The following is an 18946-nucleotide window of genomic DNA, read 5'->3' on the forward strand; positions in this document are numbered from 1 at the left end:
TGAGTTAAATTTCCTTCTTTAGACCAATGAACTGGCATTGCTGATAGATGTTTGAGGACGGCAGTGTCGTGACAGAGTAACTGAATTGCTTTATAGCCGGACTTGATTGTATTTAATTAGAAATAAAAAAGCAACTGTGTTAGAGGCTTCCACGTCTGTTCATTAAATTGCTGTTGACTTTTTTCATTGACATTCCATAAATGACAAAGTTAAGGTTAACAGTATAAATAGGGGTGCTGTGGATTATGAAAGGGGAACCCATGCAATTAAAAAAATGGCTTATATAACCTGATATCATAATAGACAGAATATTTATTTAACTTGCAGTAAATTGACACACCTCTAGACAGAGACAATTATGACTGACTGTAAAACATCTGACAGAACCAATTATGACTGACTGTTGTTTGCTACCTTTGCACAGAAATAAATGAAACACAGATATTTGGAACAGAGACTGCTGCCTGTGTGTCTAAGCTTGCTGTAATTAAAATACAATAACCAGTAGGCGATGTAAAAAATTCAGGAGCTAATTTAGTATGTTCTTTAACTCCTTAAATAAAAGTGTGATAGAGACATGATGCTTTACATAAATGATACTCTGCAGGGGGTTTTGTGCATTCCCAGGCAAACCAAGGTTTTGGCACTATGCTTATAGGCAGCTATGTTGTTTCTCCTGTACCTGGTGCAGATACATGCACACAAATACAAACGAACACGATAGATTTTTACTTCTCACTCTGAAGAGCAGGCTATCAACAGAATAATTAGGGGAGAGAGTTTAATAGTTGACACAGTTCAGTTGTCCAATCAGTAAGAAAAAAAACAGAAGGCTTTAACTGAGCCACATTTTAGGGAATACAAGAATTAAAAGTTCTTGATCGTGGCTATCAGGTTACTCAGCATCATTTTAATAGAAATGAAGAGAAATTGCAAGAAATGGAAAATGCAGTTAGGTATAGATAACCTCCAGATATCTCCATCCTTCAAATGGCACATGCATTCAAATATCTCCATTGTTTCAGATGTTTCCAATTTCTGAACAACAGCACAGGATAAATGGATTTCAGGAACCTTTAATTCTTTTTTTCTTCTTTTTTTTTTTTTTTTTTTTTTTTTTTTTTTTTTTTTGTCCCTAATAATGTATAAATATATACCTAGGTAAATAAACAAGGACTTGGATAGGGTAGTAACTTTGACAGGATATCCAGAAGTTCAGACTGTGGTTTGTGAAGGGAAGGATGGAGCGGTTATGTTGGGAGGTGGAAGGAGGGATTGCCTGCATGCTTGGTGGTATAATTCTGTAGTATTTTCCAGAGTCAGTGATTTACTAACTTTAGAAAATACAGTACCTGAATTTTACCTGCATACAGTCAGAAAAACATTTTTGAATTTATTTCTATTAAAATAATTGCATTTCTAATTTTATATTTGTTTTGATAGTGTCTTTCATATGCTCTGCATGTATAGAAATATATCTCTTTATGTATAGCCATGTATACCTTCTGCAGAAGTGGTCATCCTAAAAGATTGCTCTTTGCCCCTGAACTTGGATGTTACTAAAACAATGATGGGGTGATAAGGGGTATAGAACTATTTCAGAATGTGAGCACCAAAGGCAATTTCAGTCAGTTTGTATAGCTTAGTTTTCAGAAGGCTTTAGGCATGTTATTGATTAAATTCTCATTTAGGAAGAAAGTAGGAGCTTTTATATGCATCTCTAAGTTGGATGGTGTGGTAACTCAAAGCTATTGACTGGCTGTGTGATATACAACGGTCACAGTTGTCTTTTACTCAGAGGAGCACAGAGTGATGCCGGTTGTCATTCTTACTCTGCTGTGTGGCAGCGTAAATAGTCCCCTTTCTAACCAACCTGGTGGGAAAAGTCAATATCCCATCAGCAAAGGAGGTAAACACATCAGGAGCTGTGTCCTCTCTCATCTTCCCCTGCTCTGTATTACTACAGTTCTTTAAATCTCTTCTCCCCAGTCATCAGATGCACTTGTGTCATTCAAATGCATGGTGCTGCAGACACAGCCCTGCCTGCCTCTCCTCCCGGAGCTCCCAGCTCCCATTCTCTTATAATTGAAACTTAAAATTGGTCTCATTACTTCAACGAGGCCCCTCATATTTCTCCTTTTTTTTTTTTTTTCAGTCCACCCTTTCCTGCCTGCCTCTACAAGGGTAATTGCATCTAAGAAATGTTTGAAGCATACTGTCAGAAAGGTTATTGCGTATAATTGGAGTTTAGATTTAATGTTGGGGGAAGCTGGGGGCTCTGTTAGTGGGATGGCTGGGGCCCTGAAGCCTGAATTGGAGCTGTACATGGGTCTGTATTTCTGTTCCCTACTTTCAGCCCTGGTGTATTGTTTGCCTCAGTGTCCTAATGATTAATGTGCCTTCCTGCTCTGTTCACATGTGCCAGCTGTTCACATTGACGTGTTTTACCTTGGTCCCTCCTGAGCTCCAGGAATCTTTAAACTATTTTGACCTAGTTTTGAGGTATAAGGATGGAATTTTCCACAGTTCCTTGGTATAAAGAGTATGGTTTTGCTAATGTGAGCAGCTGCAAGTGAATCCACTTATTGTATTATTTATCTTGAAAATACATAAACAAGTGAGATCTCAGTTTGTGGCAAAGTGGGATTCATGTTTTTATGGATCTGGTTAAGACAATTTTCAAGGTTTGTTTAATTTAACCCTATATCTAAATACTTTCAGAATCATTAAATGTGTTTATGCCATAGTGACTTCAGCCTGTTAATGAGCAGATTCACATAATCAAGCTTTTGTTGTATTGGAGTTGCAGTTTAAGGAAAATCCAATTCTGCTAATAGACTTTAAGTCATTACTGTCTGTGCAACTGCAAAAATGTGGTATCTTCAAGAAGGCATCTTCCTCTGTTTGCTTACTGCCCAGACACAATACATAGCTTCTTCACAGCAGTGCATGAAAGGTGCTTATCAAAGTGCTTTTAATCAATGTATTCACTTACTCAGGCATTGTTAATTTAAATTTTTTATTTAATTTTTAAAGAGTTGATAGCTTCATGCAAAGCAGTTAACTTCAATGGAACTTTGTGAATAACATGGAAAACCTAAGCGGGTGGCAATTTCTCAGTAAAACATTGCTGTTTGTATTGTATCCAGAGCTAATCTGCTGAGCTCATACCTACAACATCTGAGGCTCTGCAGAAATATTTGTAAATCCTCAGGGAGGAGAAATTCACAAACCTCAAAATTGTAGTAGCTTTTTCTGTCACCATGCTTCCCATCCCTGCCATCTCCTCATGTAGCAGTCCTTTGCTGCTGAGATGAAGCTGTCTGAAGGGACACCTTCATCTCAGTCACATCACAGAGATGAGAGGTGACTTGTCCCAAAAATGAGACATTTCACCCCTTATACATATAGACTCAAAAAACCACTGTGTCACTCTCCCCAAAAAACTTTTCTTGAATAAACTCCACTTTTTTTAGAGACAATTGGTTTTTCATCTTAACTTGTGCTGTAGACTAAAAGCTGTTTGAGAGGGGATAGAATTTCCTCTGTTACGTATTCAAAGGACCAGGAGGGCTGTGAAGGTGTCAGGGAGAAGTGAGGCAAAGCTAATGAGCAATAGAAGGATGCTGTTGGTGGCTCACAAGATATATGCTTTACCCTGCATCTCAGTGGCTTCAAATCTTAACCTGCAAATACCTGTGCTGTGCTCTCCTGGTGCTGCTGGATGAGGAGTCCCTCCAGTCTAAGATCAGGGAAGCTGCCTGGGAGGGCACCTTGTCCTGCAGTCTGTATGCTCTCCAATGTTCCAAGGTGTAACTGCAGGAACAGGCTTTTGGGTAGTAGCTGGTGTTCCTAGCATGTGGAGTTGGTTGGAAAGTAGGAGCAGAACTGTGCCAGATCTGCATCCACTTGGCATTGCTGTATAATGAAGTACTGGGATATTTTGCTCTTTTAGTCTTTGTTCACAGTTTTTATAAAGGAAAAGCTGGACAATCACCCAAACAAAATCCCTTGGGTGTATTTTTTTAATGGCAGAAAAATTGATTAAAAACCCCTAACAGAAATGAAACAGCTTGGTCTTTGCTGCTGAAATATGTACAGACTCATGCACATGACTTGGCATACACATAAAGGTACAGGTGAGTAAATGCATGTCCCCCAGACATCTCTTATCAAGCATTTGGGAGCCTCTTCATTCATGTGTCAGGTGAACTTGACATCTCCTGGTTGAGATACTGGGCATCTTATCTCCATTTTAGGGTAAAGTAGCATGGAATTCTCCTTGTTTGTGCTACTTCCCTTTTCCTTCCAGTGCCTCCTTAGTGCTGAGGATCACAATTCCTATCCTGCACACAAAGTGCACTTGAGAACTCGCAAGACTGGTGATAAGTCTGTCCCAGGTTGTGCCAGTGCCAGTATTAACAGCAGGGATGAGGGACATGAATTGGACATGACACTTCTGAAGCCACCCTTGGGCAGAATCTCTCCCTGCTTTCAGCCCCTGCGGACTCTGGATAGTTCTCAGGGCACCTGCCCCTTTTAAATGAGATCCTTTCAGACCCAGCCCAACTATTGCTTACTTTCTCTGCTGTGACTTAGTGAACCCCCATTTCACTCCAGCTAGATCACAAAACTGGACTAGGGGTGGCTCTTGCCAGTTTTCCCACTGCTCCCATGCTGGTGGGGCTGAGGGAGCTTCAGCCTTGGTTCCATGGCCAGGGTCCACCATGGCCCCTCACCAGCTCATGCAGGAAAGGCAGGGAATGCAGCAGAACGTGGGAGAGCTTGCCACAAATGTGCTCTGTGCTATCTACAACATTCACCTCGTTTTAAAATACCTTGATTCACAGTCTAATGAATGCAAAAATCCTGTCTTTTTGTGGTCATTTAATCCCTCTTTGTGTTTTGGGTTTTTCCTCTTTGTTCTTCTAGAGTATTTGAAGAAGAAGCCACTCAGGACGGAAATCTCTGAGGCCTACAAAAGACTGAAGAGCACTGTAGACAAATGCCTGTCCATGAGTGGCTACTCAGAAGTGAACCTTGGCAAACTCTTCACCGTCAGTATTGGAAGATAGATCTGTGGGAGAGTCCAGTAATGAAAGACAGTGATTGATTAAAAATGGAGGGAGGCCAGTCCCTTGTGTATCAGTAATGATCTCTTCAGCAATACTCTATTTCAGTATGCACAATGATGTTTTAATAATCTTGTCTCTTTGGAGGAGGAGAAATGGGAGATGAAAACAGGATGTATGATTCTCATGGATATGAAGTATTCAAGGTGTTTTTATCTTCCTTGTTTTTCTTCATTGAGAAACCAGGGTTATTAAAATATGGAGTAGTTGATTTTTGCAATATTTTTGTTGTGTATTTAGACCTATGAGGGAAAAGGGGGTGGGGGAATTGCTGCTTTAATTGGATAATTCCCAGTGAGAGTTGCTGGAATGTAAGTGATCCTAGACTTTGCTCCAGGGTATTTACTAGAGGTGCTCTCAGGAAGAGAGGTTAGTAGAGGTCTCAGTAGGAGCACTAATGTTTTGCCTTTTCACGGTTTATCGTCTTCCTGATCATAAACATACCAATTAAAAACAATACTAAACCTAAATGCATTTAAATGTCCTATTACCTTCTGAACAGAGGTAGGGATGCTTTACTTTGAAATTCATTAAAGAGCGACTGAAACCTGGAGGTGCTAAAAATAGGGACCATCTTTTTATTAGGAGTCTTTCCAAGCATCTTTAAGTATAGCATTTTGCCACGTTGAAAATTTCTGTGTGGACGTAAAGATACGCACATGAACAAAACCCGTTTCACTCATGCAGAGGATATAAATGTGTTTCAGCATTTGAAAGTAAGCAATCGATAGAGAAAAATATTTTTGGGAGGGCATTGTAACCAATAACAGGGGAATGGAAAGCAGCAAATCACAGTTACTGTTTTGTAATAATTACTATGTTGGAGATTTTACAGTTTTTATAAACAAATTGTATTTTTCATTTACTTCTAATAAAACAACAAGCAGATATGACAAGAGGATAAATTTGGGTACATGCTTTTGTACACAAAATATTGTTGTACTCTGTTCACTGTTTAGTTTGCAATGTGATATATTAATGTAAGGTTATAAAAATTGCTTTTAAATCTTAAACAGTGTAAAATGTAAAGTTTTTTCACACCTGAAGGAAAAAAAATTAAAGTTTTCTAGTAAAAGAGAGTTAGATTCTATGATCTGATGGTTGAGAATATGAATGCTAGGTCCTATTGCTCTGAACTTCTGGTCTTACAGAATTGCTTTTGTGTCTGTTTTTAGGATGAACAGCCATTAACAAAGGGAGTTTGAAGAAAAAGTACAAGGATCAGCATGAACATGTTGGGCACTGTAGGGATTCATGTATCTGATTGTGTTCAGAGTATTTTATGACATTCATTTGTCCCCAGAGTGGCATTTGGGAGAAGCTGTGTGTCAGTATGGGTAGTGTCAGTTTGAATATGCCTAAATACACAGTCATGTTCCTAGCAACTTTTGGAACTAAACCCTTTCATTTTTGCTCACATGGAATCACTATAGTCAGAAATGGAATCTGTGCAGTCTCTGGTGTTGTGCAGGTGTTGTCCCACCCTGGTGAGCTATCAATCCTTCCCAATACATTTAGTTGGGTTAATATTGTAAAACAGACTTTATTTGGAGTCTTGCTTGGAAAGAAGGTGACAAGATGCCGTACTGAAGTTGCAGAACTTCAAAAGATCCTGGTTTCTTATAATTCCATGCAGGGATTTTTAGATTTTTTGTGTCCAGTCCTATTATGATTCTGAAGATATTACTGATATATACTGATTCTACTGGGTAGAATGCCTTAGGAAAGTGAAAAGTGTGACCTTCTCCTCCAAACATTAGGTATACAAATAAAATGGATAGATATGGCGTAACCTGACCCTGTGGCACTTGTATGTATCTGTATAATTACAGCTGAAGAGCCTGTTAATTTGCAAGTTTAGGGATGTTTAGATTAAATGAGAGTGTTGTGGAATGACTGTGTAGGGTGCAGCAGCACAGAGTGGCCCTGCAAGGGGCTGTTCCCCCCACGCACCGAGGCGGAGGAGCCGTGAGTGGCACAGCCCCGGAGCCCCCGCCACCCCGGCCAGCCACACTCCGGGGGGGTTGAGGGTGGGAAATGAGGGCTTTTACCCCGAATGGAGGCTTTTTTTGATTCCTCTCAGCAAAGCTGGTCAGATCAGTGCTGAAGTCTTGGCAAGGAGTAAACCGGATTTTTTTTCCCCTCCCCTCTCCCTCTCTAATCAGCTCCGGGCACCGTGCCTCCTCTTGGCCCCTCAGAAAGGCTGGGAAACGCAAAATCATCTTTATAGCATTTAATATTAAATGGAGCTGGTAAAGGCTGCGCTGTAAATAATTTGGGAAAACTGAAGTTCGGAGGTTTGCATTCTGAGGCTGGTCTGGCCTGAATCGCCTTCCTTTCCTTTTCCTCCTCATATCCCCCTCCCCCACCCCGTACTGTTAAAATGAAGGTTTGTGTTTATTTGTATTTATTTGCAGTTGGGGAAGAGGAGTGTTGATATATGGAGCCGGTGGCCAGGTTTCGCTGATGACATATGCGATATGAAAAAGAATTCCCATCCGCAAACACGGTTGCTGCTGTGCCAAAATCCCTCTTTTCGCCGCCAAAGGCAGTTTTCTAAGGCCGAAGCAGAGCACATCTTCCCCTTCGAATCCATCCCCGTCTTCTGCAGGGCACCTTAAATGTGCCTTAATTGAATAGTTCTCCCGCACCCTCCTTATAGCAGTTTAATAGATTAACTCATCTGTGCCAGCTTCAAATTTCAGATTAAAATTCCTTCATCCCGAAGGCAGCATTATCAGGTTGTTGGAGGCTGTTTTCAAACCTTGGTTTTGAATAGCAGCGGCTCTGCATTAATTTAACCACTAAGCTAATAAGTAGGTTTCGTTTTGTTATGCTAAGCTTTATTGCTTTTCTTTTGATCAGAATGGTGTTGTTGAGCAAAGCAGCAGACAAGGCATTCTTTGATGAGGGAATTAGCGCTCTATTCTTCCTCTATTATTCATAGCACAGTAGAATATGTAAGTACCTGAGGGTGTCAAAGGAGAGCAGGCTCTATTGCAAAGTGTTCGCCTTGTTTCTCTCAATAGCTGACTATGAGATGATAAACCGCTTAATACACTGCACTAATTGGATGAGAGCAAAAAGAGATGGGAATTAAGGCACGGCGAAAGGAGAAAGTGCTACCAGCCTTCATTCACTCTTTCACCACTTTAACAGCACCAAAGGAGGCACAAGCTTTCTATAAGCAGACTAGGGGTTTTGTGCGGAGATAAAATGAACCTGTTAGTGGATTCAGGTAATACACTAATTATTGCACAGCATAAATACCACTACTGGTTTTATAACACGGAGGTAAACTTCTTTTGAGAAGGTTATAGGATTGCTTGGCAGCAGTATAGATCCTAATAAGGGACCAGAGTAATAACCCCCTGGATTAACAAAATTGCTGCTTGCAGAAGTATGATTCGGGCTTTTACGAAGATTTCAGCAGAATGAATAAAAATGACTGAATGACATTTCTTAATGCCTAATGGCTTGATAATGATTCCCTTTTCTTTGAGGCAAAAATGTATATTTCAGGCTGCACTGTTAATAACGTCCAAGGAACAAGCCTTATTTTTCCCATAAATTTTTTTTTTTCGCGCCTATGGTGGGTTTTAGAACTCAAAAATACGGCTGGGGGCGGGCGGGGTTGGGGGGTGAGGGATATGAAATGCCGTGAATGGAGGGGGGAGCTGCGGGGAAGGGTCGCGGGGGGCTCCCACGCGCGGTGCTCGCTCCAGCGGCGCCCTCCGGGAGCCTGGGTCGCCCCGCGGAGCCGCCCCCGGGCCGGGACCCTCGGGTTGCCCTTGGGCTCTTCTCCGGTCCCGGCCCGGGGAGAAGAGCCCCGGCCGTTGTGGAGCTCTGCCGAGACTGGACCAAATCACCCAAAAAAAACCCCACACCCCGGCTCTTCGACGGCCCGTCCGGGGCCCGGCGCTTGGTCAGAGGGGACCTGGAGTCATCCATCGCTCCGTGGAAGAGGCAGACAGGACCGCTGCGCCCCCCCCCAAAAAAAAAAAACCAAAAACCAAAACCAAACCAAACAAAAAACTACCCTCCCTCCCAGAAAAAAAAAAAAAAAAAAAAAAAGAGGAAGAAAACCACCAGGGGAGTAATAAAGGAAGAGGGAAGAAACAGAAGTTCACCTCTAGGAGAACGAAGGGGCAGGCGCGGAGAAACTTTTGTAGCCCCAAAGGTGCGGGGGCGGCCAAGCGTTCCCCAAAATTCCAGATTTTCTCCCCCACTCCCGACTTTCGGCAGCGGCTGTCCCGTCCCCGCCCGGCGAGTGCCGGCGCAGCGTGGGGCGGCTCCCCGCGGTGTGGCATCGCTGGCACCAAGGCACGGCCCAGAGCCCGCGGGCTGGCAGCGGGGGGGACACGCCACAGTGCCCGCGACAGAGCGCGGACAGGTTCGGTCGTGGGTGCCGCAGCACCTCGCGATCCGCAGATCCGCTCGCAAACGGGGCTGCCGGCACCTCCCGTCCCCGGCACGCCCGAGCTGCGGCCGCCGCCCCGGCCGAGCCCCCCGCGCCCACCCAGACCCGCGGGGGGGTCCCCGGCGCTGAGGCTGGCGGGGCTCAGCCCCGGGCGCCCGCGGCCCCGGGCGCCTGCAGCGCAGCGCAGGTAGCCCCGCAGCCCCGGCAAGGACGGGGCTTTTTGTTTTTCTTTTGATGTCTTTTTTTTTTTTTTTTTTTTTTTTTTTGTTAAACATATATTTTTGTTTATTTTCTGAACGTGGCACTTCTCCACCGGATAGCAAGGAAAAGTGTTAACAATAACGACATTACACGAAAAAGTACTGTACCATCGCCTCTTGAGGGTTTCAGAAACCTCTACAGTTAATAAGTTAAATAAAGAGTTTGTACATAAATATTTGTCTAGGAACCCTATTATATCTACAACACAGTAAGAATCTACAGAATGACAAACTTTTACAACACTACACTGAGTGCAATTGTTTTATAACTTTTCAAATATACAAAGCTCTGTTCTTTTTTTATAACAATGGTATGTACAGAATTAATAATCACAGTTTAGTGACTTAAACAGTCCATATTCTAGCAGTGTATTTCGCTTTGGTTTGATATAAAAACCTTGGTTGGTGTAGTGATAAAGAATATAACAAGAAAAAGATATACCCTTTCCCCTAAGTGCACTGGTTATCTTACAGCATCAAATTTACTTTCAGTTTGCACTGTCAGCATCCTTGGTTAGCATATGCGGCTCGTTGCAACATGTAAAATAGTTCTCCAGCGCTTCTAACTGACCAACTTAACATCCTAGGATGCTATTTTAAGAAGATGTGGGTAGCTTTCCCCCTCTCTTAGCTTCTCTATTGTTTTTTGTTTCACTTTCTTAATTACAATTCTATTTCTTTCTTTTTTTTTTTTTTTCTTGCCAGATAAACAGAAGGAAAAATATTTAGTGTACGAAACGCTATAATATAGTAACTTTTATTAGGGTTTTTTCTCTTTTTTTTTTTTTTTTTTTTTTTTTTAACTTTTTCCCCCCTTGTGTTCATAGAGGAAATGGACACGTCGTACATTTAAGAAATGTACCAGCCAAGGAGTTACTTATTCAGGAGGTTTTAAATGTCGTTTCACTCGTGTGAGGGATGATGCTAGAGGCATTCACTTTCCCCAAGTTCCTAACTTGAGGACCTACTACAGTCTCAGCTGCTGGTCCTCTTTTTTAAAAATCAGCATTATTTTTCCCCCCGTTTGGTCTTGATTCATGCTGTCTGAGGTGACCTTTATTGATTCGCGAATTTACTCTCCTCTTCTCCCCCTCTTTTAACTCTCCCCCCTAAAAAAACCCTAACCCGCACCCCGCGGACGGCGGCCGTGCCTTAGCACACCTCTTTCCCCGTGCTGTTCCCAGGGAGGATGTTGAGCTGGGTGAGCTGGGCGGCGTGTTCCTTGGCCTTCAGCCGCAGGGCGGCGATGCTGGACGCCCGCCGGTCGGCGGCGGCACTGGCCGGGTCCCCCAGCCCCGCCGAGCCCACCGCGCCCTCGGCGGCCGGCGCCGGCTGCCGCAGCAAGGCCGCGGCGCTGGAGGCGCTGCCCAGGGGGGACATGGTGGAAAAGAGCCTGCAAGGGAAGCACAGACGGCCGTCACCGCCGCGCCGGGGAGCGCCGGCCCCGCACGCCTCCTTCCCACCAAACGCGGACGCGAGGGGACAGAGACTCGCTGGAAATATCCGACGCCGGGCAGGCAAAAGATTTTTTCGGGGACACAAAAAGAAAAAAAAAAAAGGGAGGAAAAATCGCTGAGCCTGGTCCTCCCCTACTTGCCACAGCCAGGGCGGCAGTGGCCGAGGCTGCAGCCGGCGGAGCGGGGGTGCGCGGGGGAAAGGCCCCGGTCCCGGGCAGGCAGCGCTCGCTCCCCCCGTTCCCCGCAGCCGCCCCGTCCCCGCGAGCAGCGCTGCCGCGGCCGCCCGGCGCTGCCGGCACTTCCACGCGGAATCTGCGCCTGGAGGAGCGCGGCTCCCTCGGCAGCTCGTCCCGACGTGAACCTGGGGAAGCTGCTCAGCCCCACGCATGCCCGCGGCTAAAAATCTGTCCATGACGGTCCCCCCGCGGCCGGAGCGGCTCACGGCACCCGGGATGTCGCGGCTCCTGCTCATCCCGACTGGCCAAATACCAGCAACCCCCGCCCTGAGCAAAGCAGAGGCCACGCGTGCACGTAGGGAAACCCCCGCAAGGGTTTAGTTTCTGCGCGGGAGCACGGCTTTCTACGGGCTGCCCCCTCGGGGCCCCTGCCCCGGCCGGGCCGCCCCCACGGGGAACCCGCGGCCGCGCGAGGGGCGGGCGGGGAGCCGCCCCCGCCCAATGAGCGGCCGCTGCGGAAGCACGTGACCCGCGCGGCGCCCAATCGGCGCTGGCCTCCAGGCGCTCCAAGTTCGAACGGCGGGGCGGCCGCGCGCGGCGGATCCCGCGTGGGGCAGCGATCCCCGCGCGCCCCCGCCTCAGGACAGCCCGGTGCCGGCGCGGGGGGCGGGCGGTACCTGCCGAAGGCGGGGCTGATGAAGGCGGGATGGCGGAACACGGCCGCGCCCAGGAAGGTGCCGAGGCCGAGCGGGGTCCCGCCGGGGGGCAGCGCCGCGGAGCCGGGGGGCGGCGGCGGCAGGCTGGGGAAGGCGGCGGCCGCGGCGGCGGCGGCGGTCCAGGCGGAGTCTAGAGCTGGGTGATGAGGAGGGAAAGGACTAGCATCAAGGTATGGACTGAGGGGGTGAGTTGCTGACAGGGGACCAGGGAAAGGCAAACCTGGGGGGTGTGTCTGAGCCCCAGCCTTTTCCCTCTTCCGCCACTTAGCCCTACGGTTCTGGAACCATACCTGAAAGCCAAAAGAAAAACCGGTTTTAATACTCCTGCCCGCACCCTCGGAGCGGCGAGCCCCTCAGGAGCCCCGCACCGGCCCGACGGCCACCGCTCCTCCGCCGCCCCCGAAGCAGGATGGCCCCAAAGGGGCCGGCCCGCAGGGGCACGTGTGTCGGTGCCGCGCCGAGCCCCGGGCTGGGCCGACCCACGGCTTTCCGTGACACCCCCGGCCCTGCGGCGGGCCCTGGCTCCCGGAGGGACGCAGCAGTTCTGCACCCCCGCACACCTCTGCGGCAGGTCGGCGGTGCGGGCAGAGATCGGAGCGAGAGGCGGCTCCCGCTGCGCTGGAGCAGCGGCAGTACGATTTCCCAAGAGGACTACGCGGGAATTATTCCGCACTCGCACCGCGGGTTTTTTTGGGTTTTTTTTTGTTTCGTTAAAGGGCATATTTACAAATTATATGGTTTGGGGATCGTAGACTTTTTTTTTCCCTTCAGATTTTAAGAGAGGGAAAAAAGTCGTAATTTCACTGATATCTGAAACGAAGAAATAATTTGTGAGGCAACCAAAGCAACAAATATAGATTTCAAGGCTGCCCTTTTAAGATCTACCTTATGAAAGTTAGTTAGGATACCATGGCACTGCCGTCCTTTCTTTCTTTTACCCCTCCAACAAAGCAAAAATTATGAAATAAAACTGCTTAAAGCAGGAAAGATGTAGAGGAAAATAAACCGCATTTCAAAGGAAAAGAAAAGATTCCGTTATTATATATATAATAACCAAGTGTGGGGCCATCACACGCACCTAACAGACAGAGACTTTGAGAGACAGACGCTTGTAAATCTTTTGGGACAGTTGTGGGCAGAGTTTTTCCTGTTATGTTCAGATTTGTAAGCTCAGTATGAGACCCTTCTTTCCCGGAAGGCAGAAAGGCAGCAGCGCTGCGAGTCTCTCCACAGTTGTTCAGCGGGAGTTGAGCTCCACGCACGCCTATCTGGGTGCCCACGACGAAGAGGCATTGTGCTCGTGCAGAAGGCAACAGCCTGGCACGGAGGGAGCGTCTCTCCCCACTAAAACTCAATTAGCAAGCTGTCCTCACTACAATTCCCCCTTATTGAATTAATAAGTCTGAGTAGACCCAAAGGTAAACGAAAGGACTCTCATAATTCATATTCACTTAATTACATCTTCTGCCATGAATAGAGGAGAAAGAAAGGGGGTGTCTTTCTGTTAAAAAAGTTATTTAACTTTCCCACGACTTGTTCCCCTGAGCTGAAAATACTGATTTGCTGTCACATCTCTGTTTGACAATGGAGAAATGTGTCAACAGAAAGGAGGGGACAAATCTCATCATTAGCCCCTCTAATGCAAGAAGCTGTTGTGTATTAAATGAGCCATATGGAATTTATTATGCTTTATCAGTGCCCGATTTTAACTGTAAAGTGATTTGCTCAGCTTCAAACCCAGAGACATCTGTTTTCTGTTGGCAATCAGGGCATCCCAATGTTTATCGTCTCTTTGGTTATGAGACCCGGGTTGGGAAATGCACTCTGGTATGGGGCGGCAAACACCTTTAATAGCATTGCACTCACTCACTATTAGATCAATGCAGGCTTATTGCTATCAAAAATGGGAAATCAAATAGCATTAGCCAGCTCCTTGTGCAGGCGGAGAGGAAATCAAACAACATTTCGCCTTCAAATGGCCCTGTTTGTTCTAGCACTAAGTGGGCTTTTATGAAGCCCGATTGGAGATTTGATGGCAGCCAAATACCCGACTTGCGGCCGAGCGGGTTTCTAACAACCGAAATGGGAGCCCTGAGTTTTAATCACACGGGGATTCGCCAGCCGATGGCTCGGCCCTGGCGGGGCCGGGGACGCCGCCGAGGAGGGCCAGGCCACCCTTCCCCTGGGCGCCGCCGAGGGACGCCCCGGTCCCGGTCCCGCCGCTGCCACTCACCTGCACTCGGGCTTCTGTCAGATCGAGCCTCATGGCCAGCTCCTCCCTGGGGGAGACACAGACGCCGCTGTCAGCCCGGGGCACCTCCAATCGCCCGCGCCCGAAATCCCGGTGCCCGAGGCGAACGGGGCCGGGCCGCGGGCGGACACCGCCTGTCGCCGCCCTCGGCCCGGCTCCGGGCCGCCGAGCTGGGCACCTTTTGGGACCCCAGGGTTTTGGCATTCCCTCCCCGCCGCTCCCCAAATTCGGCCAGTTCCAGCTGCAGCTGCCGTGTAGGGGACGGCAGCCGGGAAGCTCCACACGGAGGTTCACATTGCCACAATTAAGGTAAATCGGAAAACACTAAGGTACTGGAAAATAGCTCATCAGCTCCGTGTCCCAGAGAGGAGCATTCCCAGCATAACTGGTACCCTGCCGCAGCCGGAGCCCCACACCCTCAGGGCGTGAAAAGCCCTGGAGCAAACCCCAAAGCTGTAAAAAAACACCAACGAAAAAATTGCGGTATGCCCATAAACAGCCCGGGCAGCCGCTCCCGGGGCCGGGGCCAGGCGGTGCCCCGAGGTGAGCGCGGCTCCAAGGTCCAGTGAAAAAAAATGCCCCCGTAAAACACTCCTGTTCCAACGCAGCCCCGAACCCCAAACCCCGGGCGAAACAAACGAGAAACCGGGAGGGTCTTCGGGATCGAAAAGTGCGATTCTGGGGACTCTAGCCTTAAGGCGGGAGTGGGGAGCCGCAATTTTCGGTCAGCGCGAGGAGAGGGCTGACGACTCTGCCTCTCTCCCAGCTTGCGCTTCCCGCAGGGGAGCTGCTGGCCAGACCCGCCACCACCGAGCTCCCATTTTCAACGGGAAAATGTCCCCCAAAGTGTGGAGAGAGCCGGGCTGCCCCCCCCCCCGGGCTCCTTAGGGGCAACTCCGGGCACCAAGAGGCCCCGACGTGCCGGGCGGTATTTTTAGGCAGCGGCGCTTTGATCTCTGCCGCTGCCGGGGCTTCCCCGGGCCAAGCTCCAGCCCACGGGCAGCGCGAAACCGATCCCGGTGCTGCCGCGGCGAGAGGAGGGGTGGGCAGCGAGTAAAAATAGCGCCCGGCGGCCTTCAGGCGGGCCTGCCCGGGCTCTGCCGGCCCTGGGTCCCCCCTGAACCCGGCCTCGTTCCCCGTCTCCTCCAGCCCGGGGGTGCCCGAGGCAGGATTCACCGCCGGGGGCGGTTTAGAGGAGGGGGTACAGCACGCTGCGGCCCGTCCCGTCCCCCCGGGGTTCGCTCACTCCGCGTTCGGCCGGGGCCCCGGCGCCGGTACCTGGTGAAGACGTCGGGGTAGTGGGTTTTCTGGAAGGCCCTCTCCAGCTCCTCCAGCTGGTAGCTAGTGAAGGTGGTACGATAGCGGCGCTGCTTCCTCTTGAGCAGCCCCTCCTCGGAGTCGCTGCCGGCCGAGAGGCAGACGCTCTCCTCGCCGTCCTTGCCCTCGCCGTCCTCGGGGTGCAGCAGCAGCTCCTCCTTGGGGGACAGATCCCCGCCCTCCGCCCCGGGGGCCGCGGTGGCGCCCCGGCGGGCATCCTTCAGCAGCCCCCCGCCGTCCTCGCCCAGCAGCTCCTCCTCTTCGTCGTCCTCCAGCTCCTCTTCCTCCTCATCCTCGTCCTCCTCCAGCATCTCTTCGTCCTCTTCCTCTTCTTCCTCCTCCGCGGCCGGCGCGGCAGGGCCCGGCCGTTCCTCGACGTGTGCGGCGGGGCTGCCCAGCTCGTCCCGGGCGGGCGGCGGCGCCACGAAGGGCGCGTTTTCACGGTAGCTTTTGCTGCGGCTGATGCTGACCTGGGGCGCCTGGCTGATCTTCAGCGTGTCCCATGGGCCGGCAGCGGGCACGGGGCCCGCGCCCCCCTCCGGTCGCCCCTCCGTCCGGTCCCCCCGCGGCCCCGCCGCCCGCGGCGGCAGCAGCCGGCCCCCGCCCGGCCCGTAAAGCCGGCGCAGTTTGGGGGGAAGGTGCAGCTCGGCCGGCTCGAAGGGGGCACTGGCCTTAGGGGACCCTGAACCATGAAAGTGGCGTAGACGGCCGCAGCAGTCGGACGGAGCGGGCAGGCGTGGCGGGGAGAAGGGTGCGGAGGAAAGAAAGAAAGGAAGAGAGAAGGAGAGACACGGTCAGTAGGTAGGATCTGCGCGAATAGAGGCCAGGGCAAGAGTCCAGTCCCTCAGCCATCCTTCGTGCACCATTTTCCACCTCCTACCCCGTTCCTCAGGCCGGCCTCGGCCCGCGCCGCTGATCCCAGCCTGGGAAGAAATTCCTCCCGGCCGCTGAGCCCGGCCCGGCGCCCCGCTCGGGGGCCGGGACAGGCTGCGGGGACTATGGCAGCCCCGGGCCTGCGCCGGCACGTTTCCGACAGCGGTCAGCGCCGGACCGCATCCCACACGGCGGGGCAGCGCTGGTCCTACTGCGTCCGCCCGGCGGCCCGGGATTCCTCCGCTGACTTTTTTTTGTTTTGTTCCCCCTCCTATAATCATCCCCCCCCGCCCCAAGTCTAGTTTTGGTTTTGTAGGAAAGAATCCCGCCCGCCAGCGTACGCCGGGAAAAGCGGGAGCGAGGCCGCCCATGGGAGCTGCCCATCCGGGCTCACCGCGGCTCCGGAGGGGGCTGATCCCAACTTGGGGCCGGGGGCGGCGGCTGCCGGTGGCCCGTCATCACTGCTCCGGCTGCTGCCGGGCGCGGCCCCAGCTCGCTGGCCGAAACCCGTTACAGGTTTTAATGAGAACGGGCCAGGCTTTACCCCCACACGGATCGCATCTCGCACCGATTTATTTCGGCTTTAAAAATTACACCCATATCGAAAGCAAGAGCAGCCTAAAGCGCCGGTACCCGACCCCCAGGGAAAGAATTGTGACGAATTCCGGGCACGGCTCTGGCCGCGCTTCCTGGTAGCATAGCAGCCGCTAACGAGCACGGTAACGGGATAACAGCGACCGCAGCTCCGAGGCGGCGCCCGGCCGTGCGGTGCAGGCGGGGAGCGGGGCCGGAGCCGAGCCGCAGACTGTGCAGGGAATGGGGGACACACAGCCGGGCCTGCCCGATGCCGGGGAAAAGGGACGGGACGAGCGGGGTGGGACGGCGGGGCTTACCTTGTGCGGTCTTGTCGGTGTCGGGACGGGCGGCGATGGCGGGCAGGGTGGGCGCGGTACCGAGCAGCCGCACCTTGCAGGGACTCCGCCGGCCCAGGATGCTGTCGATGCAGTAGGAGGACAGCAAAGTTGGCGATTTACTTTTGCACTCGGGGCGCTCGGCGCAGCTCTCCTCCGGGTAGGGGCCGCTCATGGCGGCGGCAGCGGGGCCGAGCGGTGGGGCCGGGGCGGGAGCGGCGGCGCGGACGCCCCCGCGGCGCTGCCCGGTGCCGCCGGGACGCCCGTCACGGGGGGAGTGAGCAGCGGCCGCGGCGCTCTTGAGTCCCCTCGGCTCCACGTGCGGGCAGCCGCCCCCTGATTGGCTCCCGCCGGAGGCCGGGCGGCCGCCGACAGACGGCGCCCGGCAAAGCCCGGCTCGGACCGCCCCGGATCGGCGCCCGCCCCGAGTCGCCGCGCTGCCCCCGGCCCCGCCCCGCCCCTCCCGCCGCGCTCCGCCCCCGCTCCGTGGGGGCGGCAGCCGGCGGGGACCCGCTCGGGGGAGCCGTCGGAGGCGTCCGGGATGGGCGGCGGCGGAGTTCCCGTGGTACGCCTTGCTCCGTCCCCACTCCCCCGCCCCGACGGCGGCCCACACCCCGCCCGACCCCTCCTTAGTCCCCGGCAATTCCCGGGCGGGATAGCGTGGGCGGCGCCGGGGGATCCGCGCCGTGTTTTCCCGCGGGCAGCTTCTGCCCGCCCGTCGGGCGCGGCGCTGCGCAGGGCCGCGCGCTCGCCGCGCTCGCCGCCGGTGTTTGAAATGCCGCGTCCGCGGTCGGCGCTTTCCGCGACAACACCTGCGCAGCGCCTGCAGCGGCGGGGACCGACCCAGCGGAGTGCGGGAGCCGGGAAGAGTTTCCCCTGAGCTGCGCAGGGCGCGCAGCCCGGTGCGGTGGTGTCCGGCAGCCCCGTCCCTGCCCTGACAGCCTACGCCTTTCTCCGCACACGTATCTCCCGTCCGCCGGCGCTTTCCACGCCGCTTCGGGACCGGAAGACCTCTGACGGTTTTTTATGCTCCCTCCTTTCCCTTCCCTGTTGGGCGGTCAGAAGTTCAGGCTCCCTGTCCGGTCAGTTTGCGCTCAATTTTGACCGGCACGGTGCAGCTGCCTGTCCCCTCTCACATGTGCGCTCCTACTCCCGCAAGAACAAACACGTCGGAGAAACTGCTCCCGGTCACCACAAATAACCCGTCCTCTCGTTCGGGTGATGCCCAGCCCCGAGCACCGAAGCGGAGACAACCCCATTTCCCCTGTTCATGCCACAATTGCTGTGCGAAACTGACGTCTCCTAATTAACCAGAGATAATTAAGAGAAAAGATAAGAGGGTGCGTGCATGTATCGGTGCTGGCGTGGGCTAAACGGCGCTCTGGCTGCGTCCACGCCCGAGGGCGCACACGCACACACTTACAGGCTCTAAA

At 51.9% G+C, this 18946-nt stretch overlaps 2 protein-coding genes across 2 annotated transcripts in view; one reads left to right on the forward strand and one right to left on the reverse strand.

Annotated features, from left to right (window-relative positions):
- Positions 1-6929, forward strand: part of POLA1 (DNA polymerase alpha 1, catalytic subunit) — a 186044-nt gene extending 179115 nt beyond the window's left edge. The window contains 2 exon segments of the mRNA XM_030234270.2: positions 4933-5069; positions 5071-6929. Of these exon segments, the coding sequence (XP_030090130.2) occupies positions 4933-5069; positions 5071-5109 (176 nt within the window). The 3' untranslated portion in view covers positions 5110-6929.
- A 4035-nt stretch (positions 6930-10964) lies between these two features.
- ARX (aristaless related homeobox) lies at positions 10965-17688 on the reverse strand. The gene is made up of 5 exons (XM_050979593.1): positions 17496-17688; positions 15691-16411; positions 14395-14440; positions 12123-12451; positions 10965-11205 (listed from the first exon to the last, which is right to left on the reverse strand). Exons 1-5 carry the CDS (start codon positions 17686-17688, stop codon positions 10965-10967), a joined length of 1530 nt encoding a protein of 509 aa, XP_050835550.1.
- Between the last annotated feature and the right edge of the window lie 1258 nt (positions 17689-18946).

Source organism: Serinus canaria, chromosome 1 (genome assembly GCF_022539315.1).
Source record: "Serinus canaria isolate serCan28SL12 chromosome 1, serCan2020, whole genome shotgun sequence".
Taxonomy (NCBI): Eukaryota; Metazoa; Chordata; class Aves; order Passeriformes; family Fringillidae; genus Serinus; species Serinus canaria.

Bases quoted from the DNA above. Each gene is read 5' to 3' on its own strand.
- ARX (XM_050979593.1), bottom strand. From the start codon at position 17,688: ATGAGCGGCCCCTACCCGGAGGAGAGCTGCGCCGAGCGCCCCGAGTGC. The intron at 12,452-14,394 runs GTGAGTGGCAGC...TTTGGCTTTCAG, and splicing joins TGACAGAAGCCCGAGTGCAG to GTATGGTTCCAGAACCGTAG. The intron at 11,206-12,122 runs GTACCGCCCGCC...CTTCCCTTGCAG, and splicing joins ATCAGCCCCGCCTTCGGCAG to GCTCTTTTCCACCATGTCCC.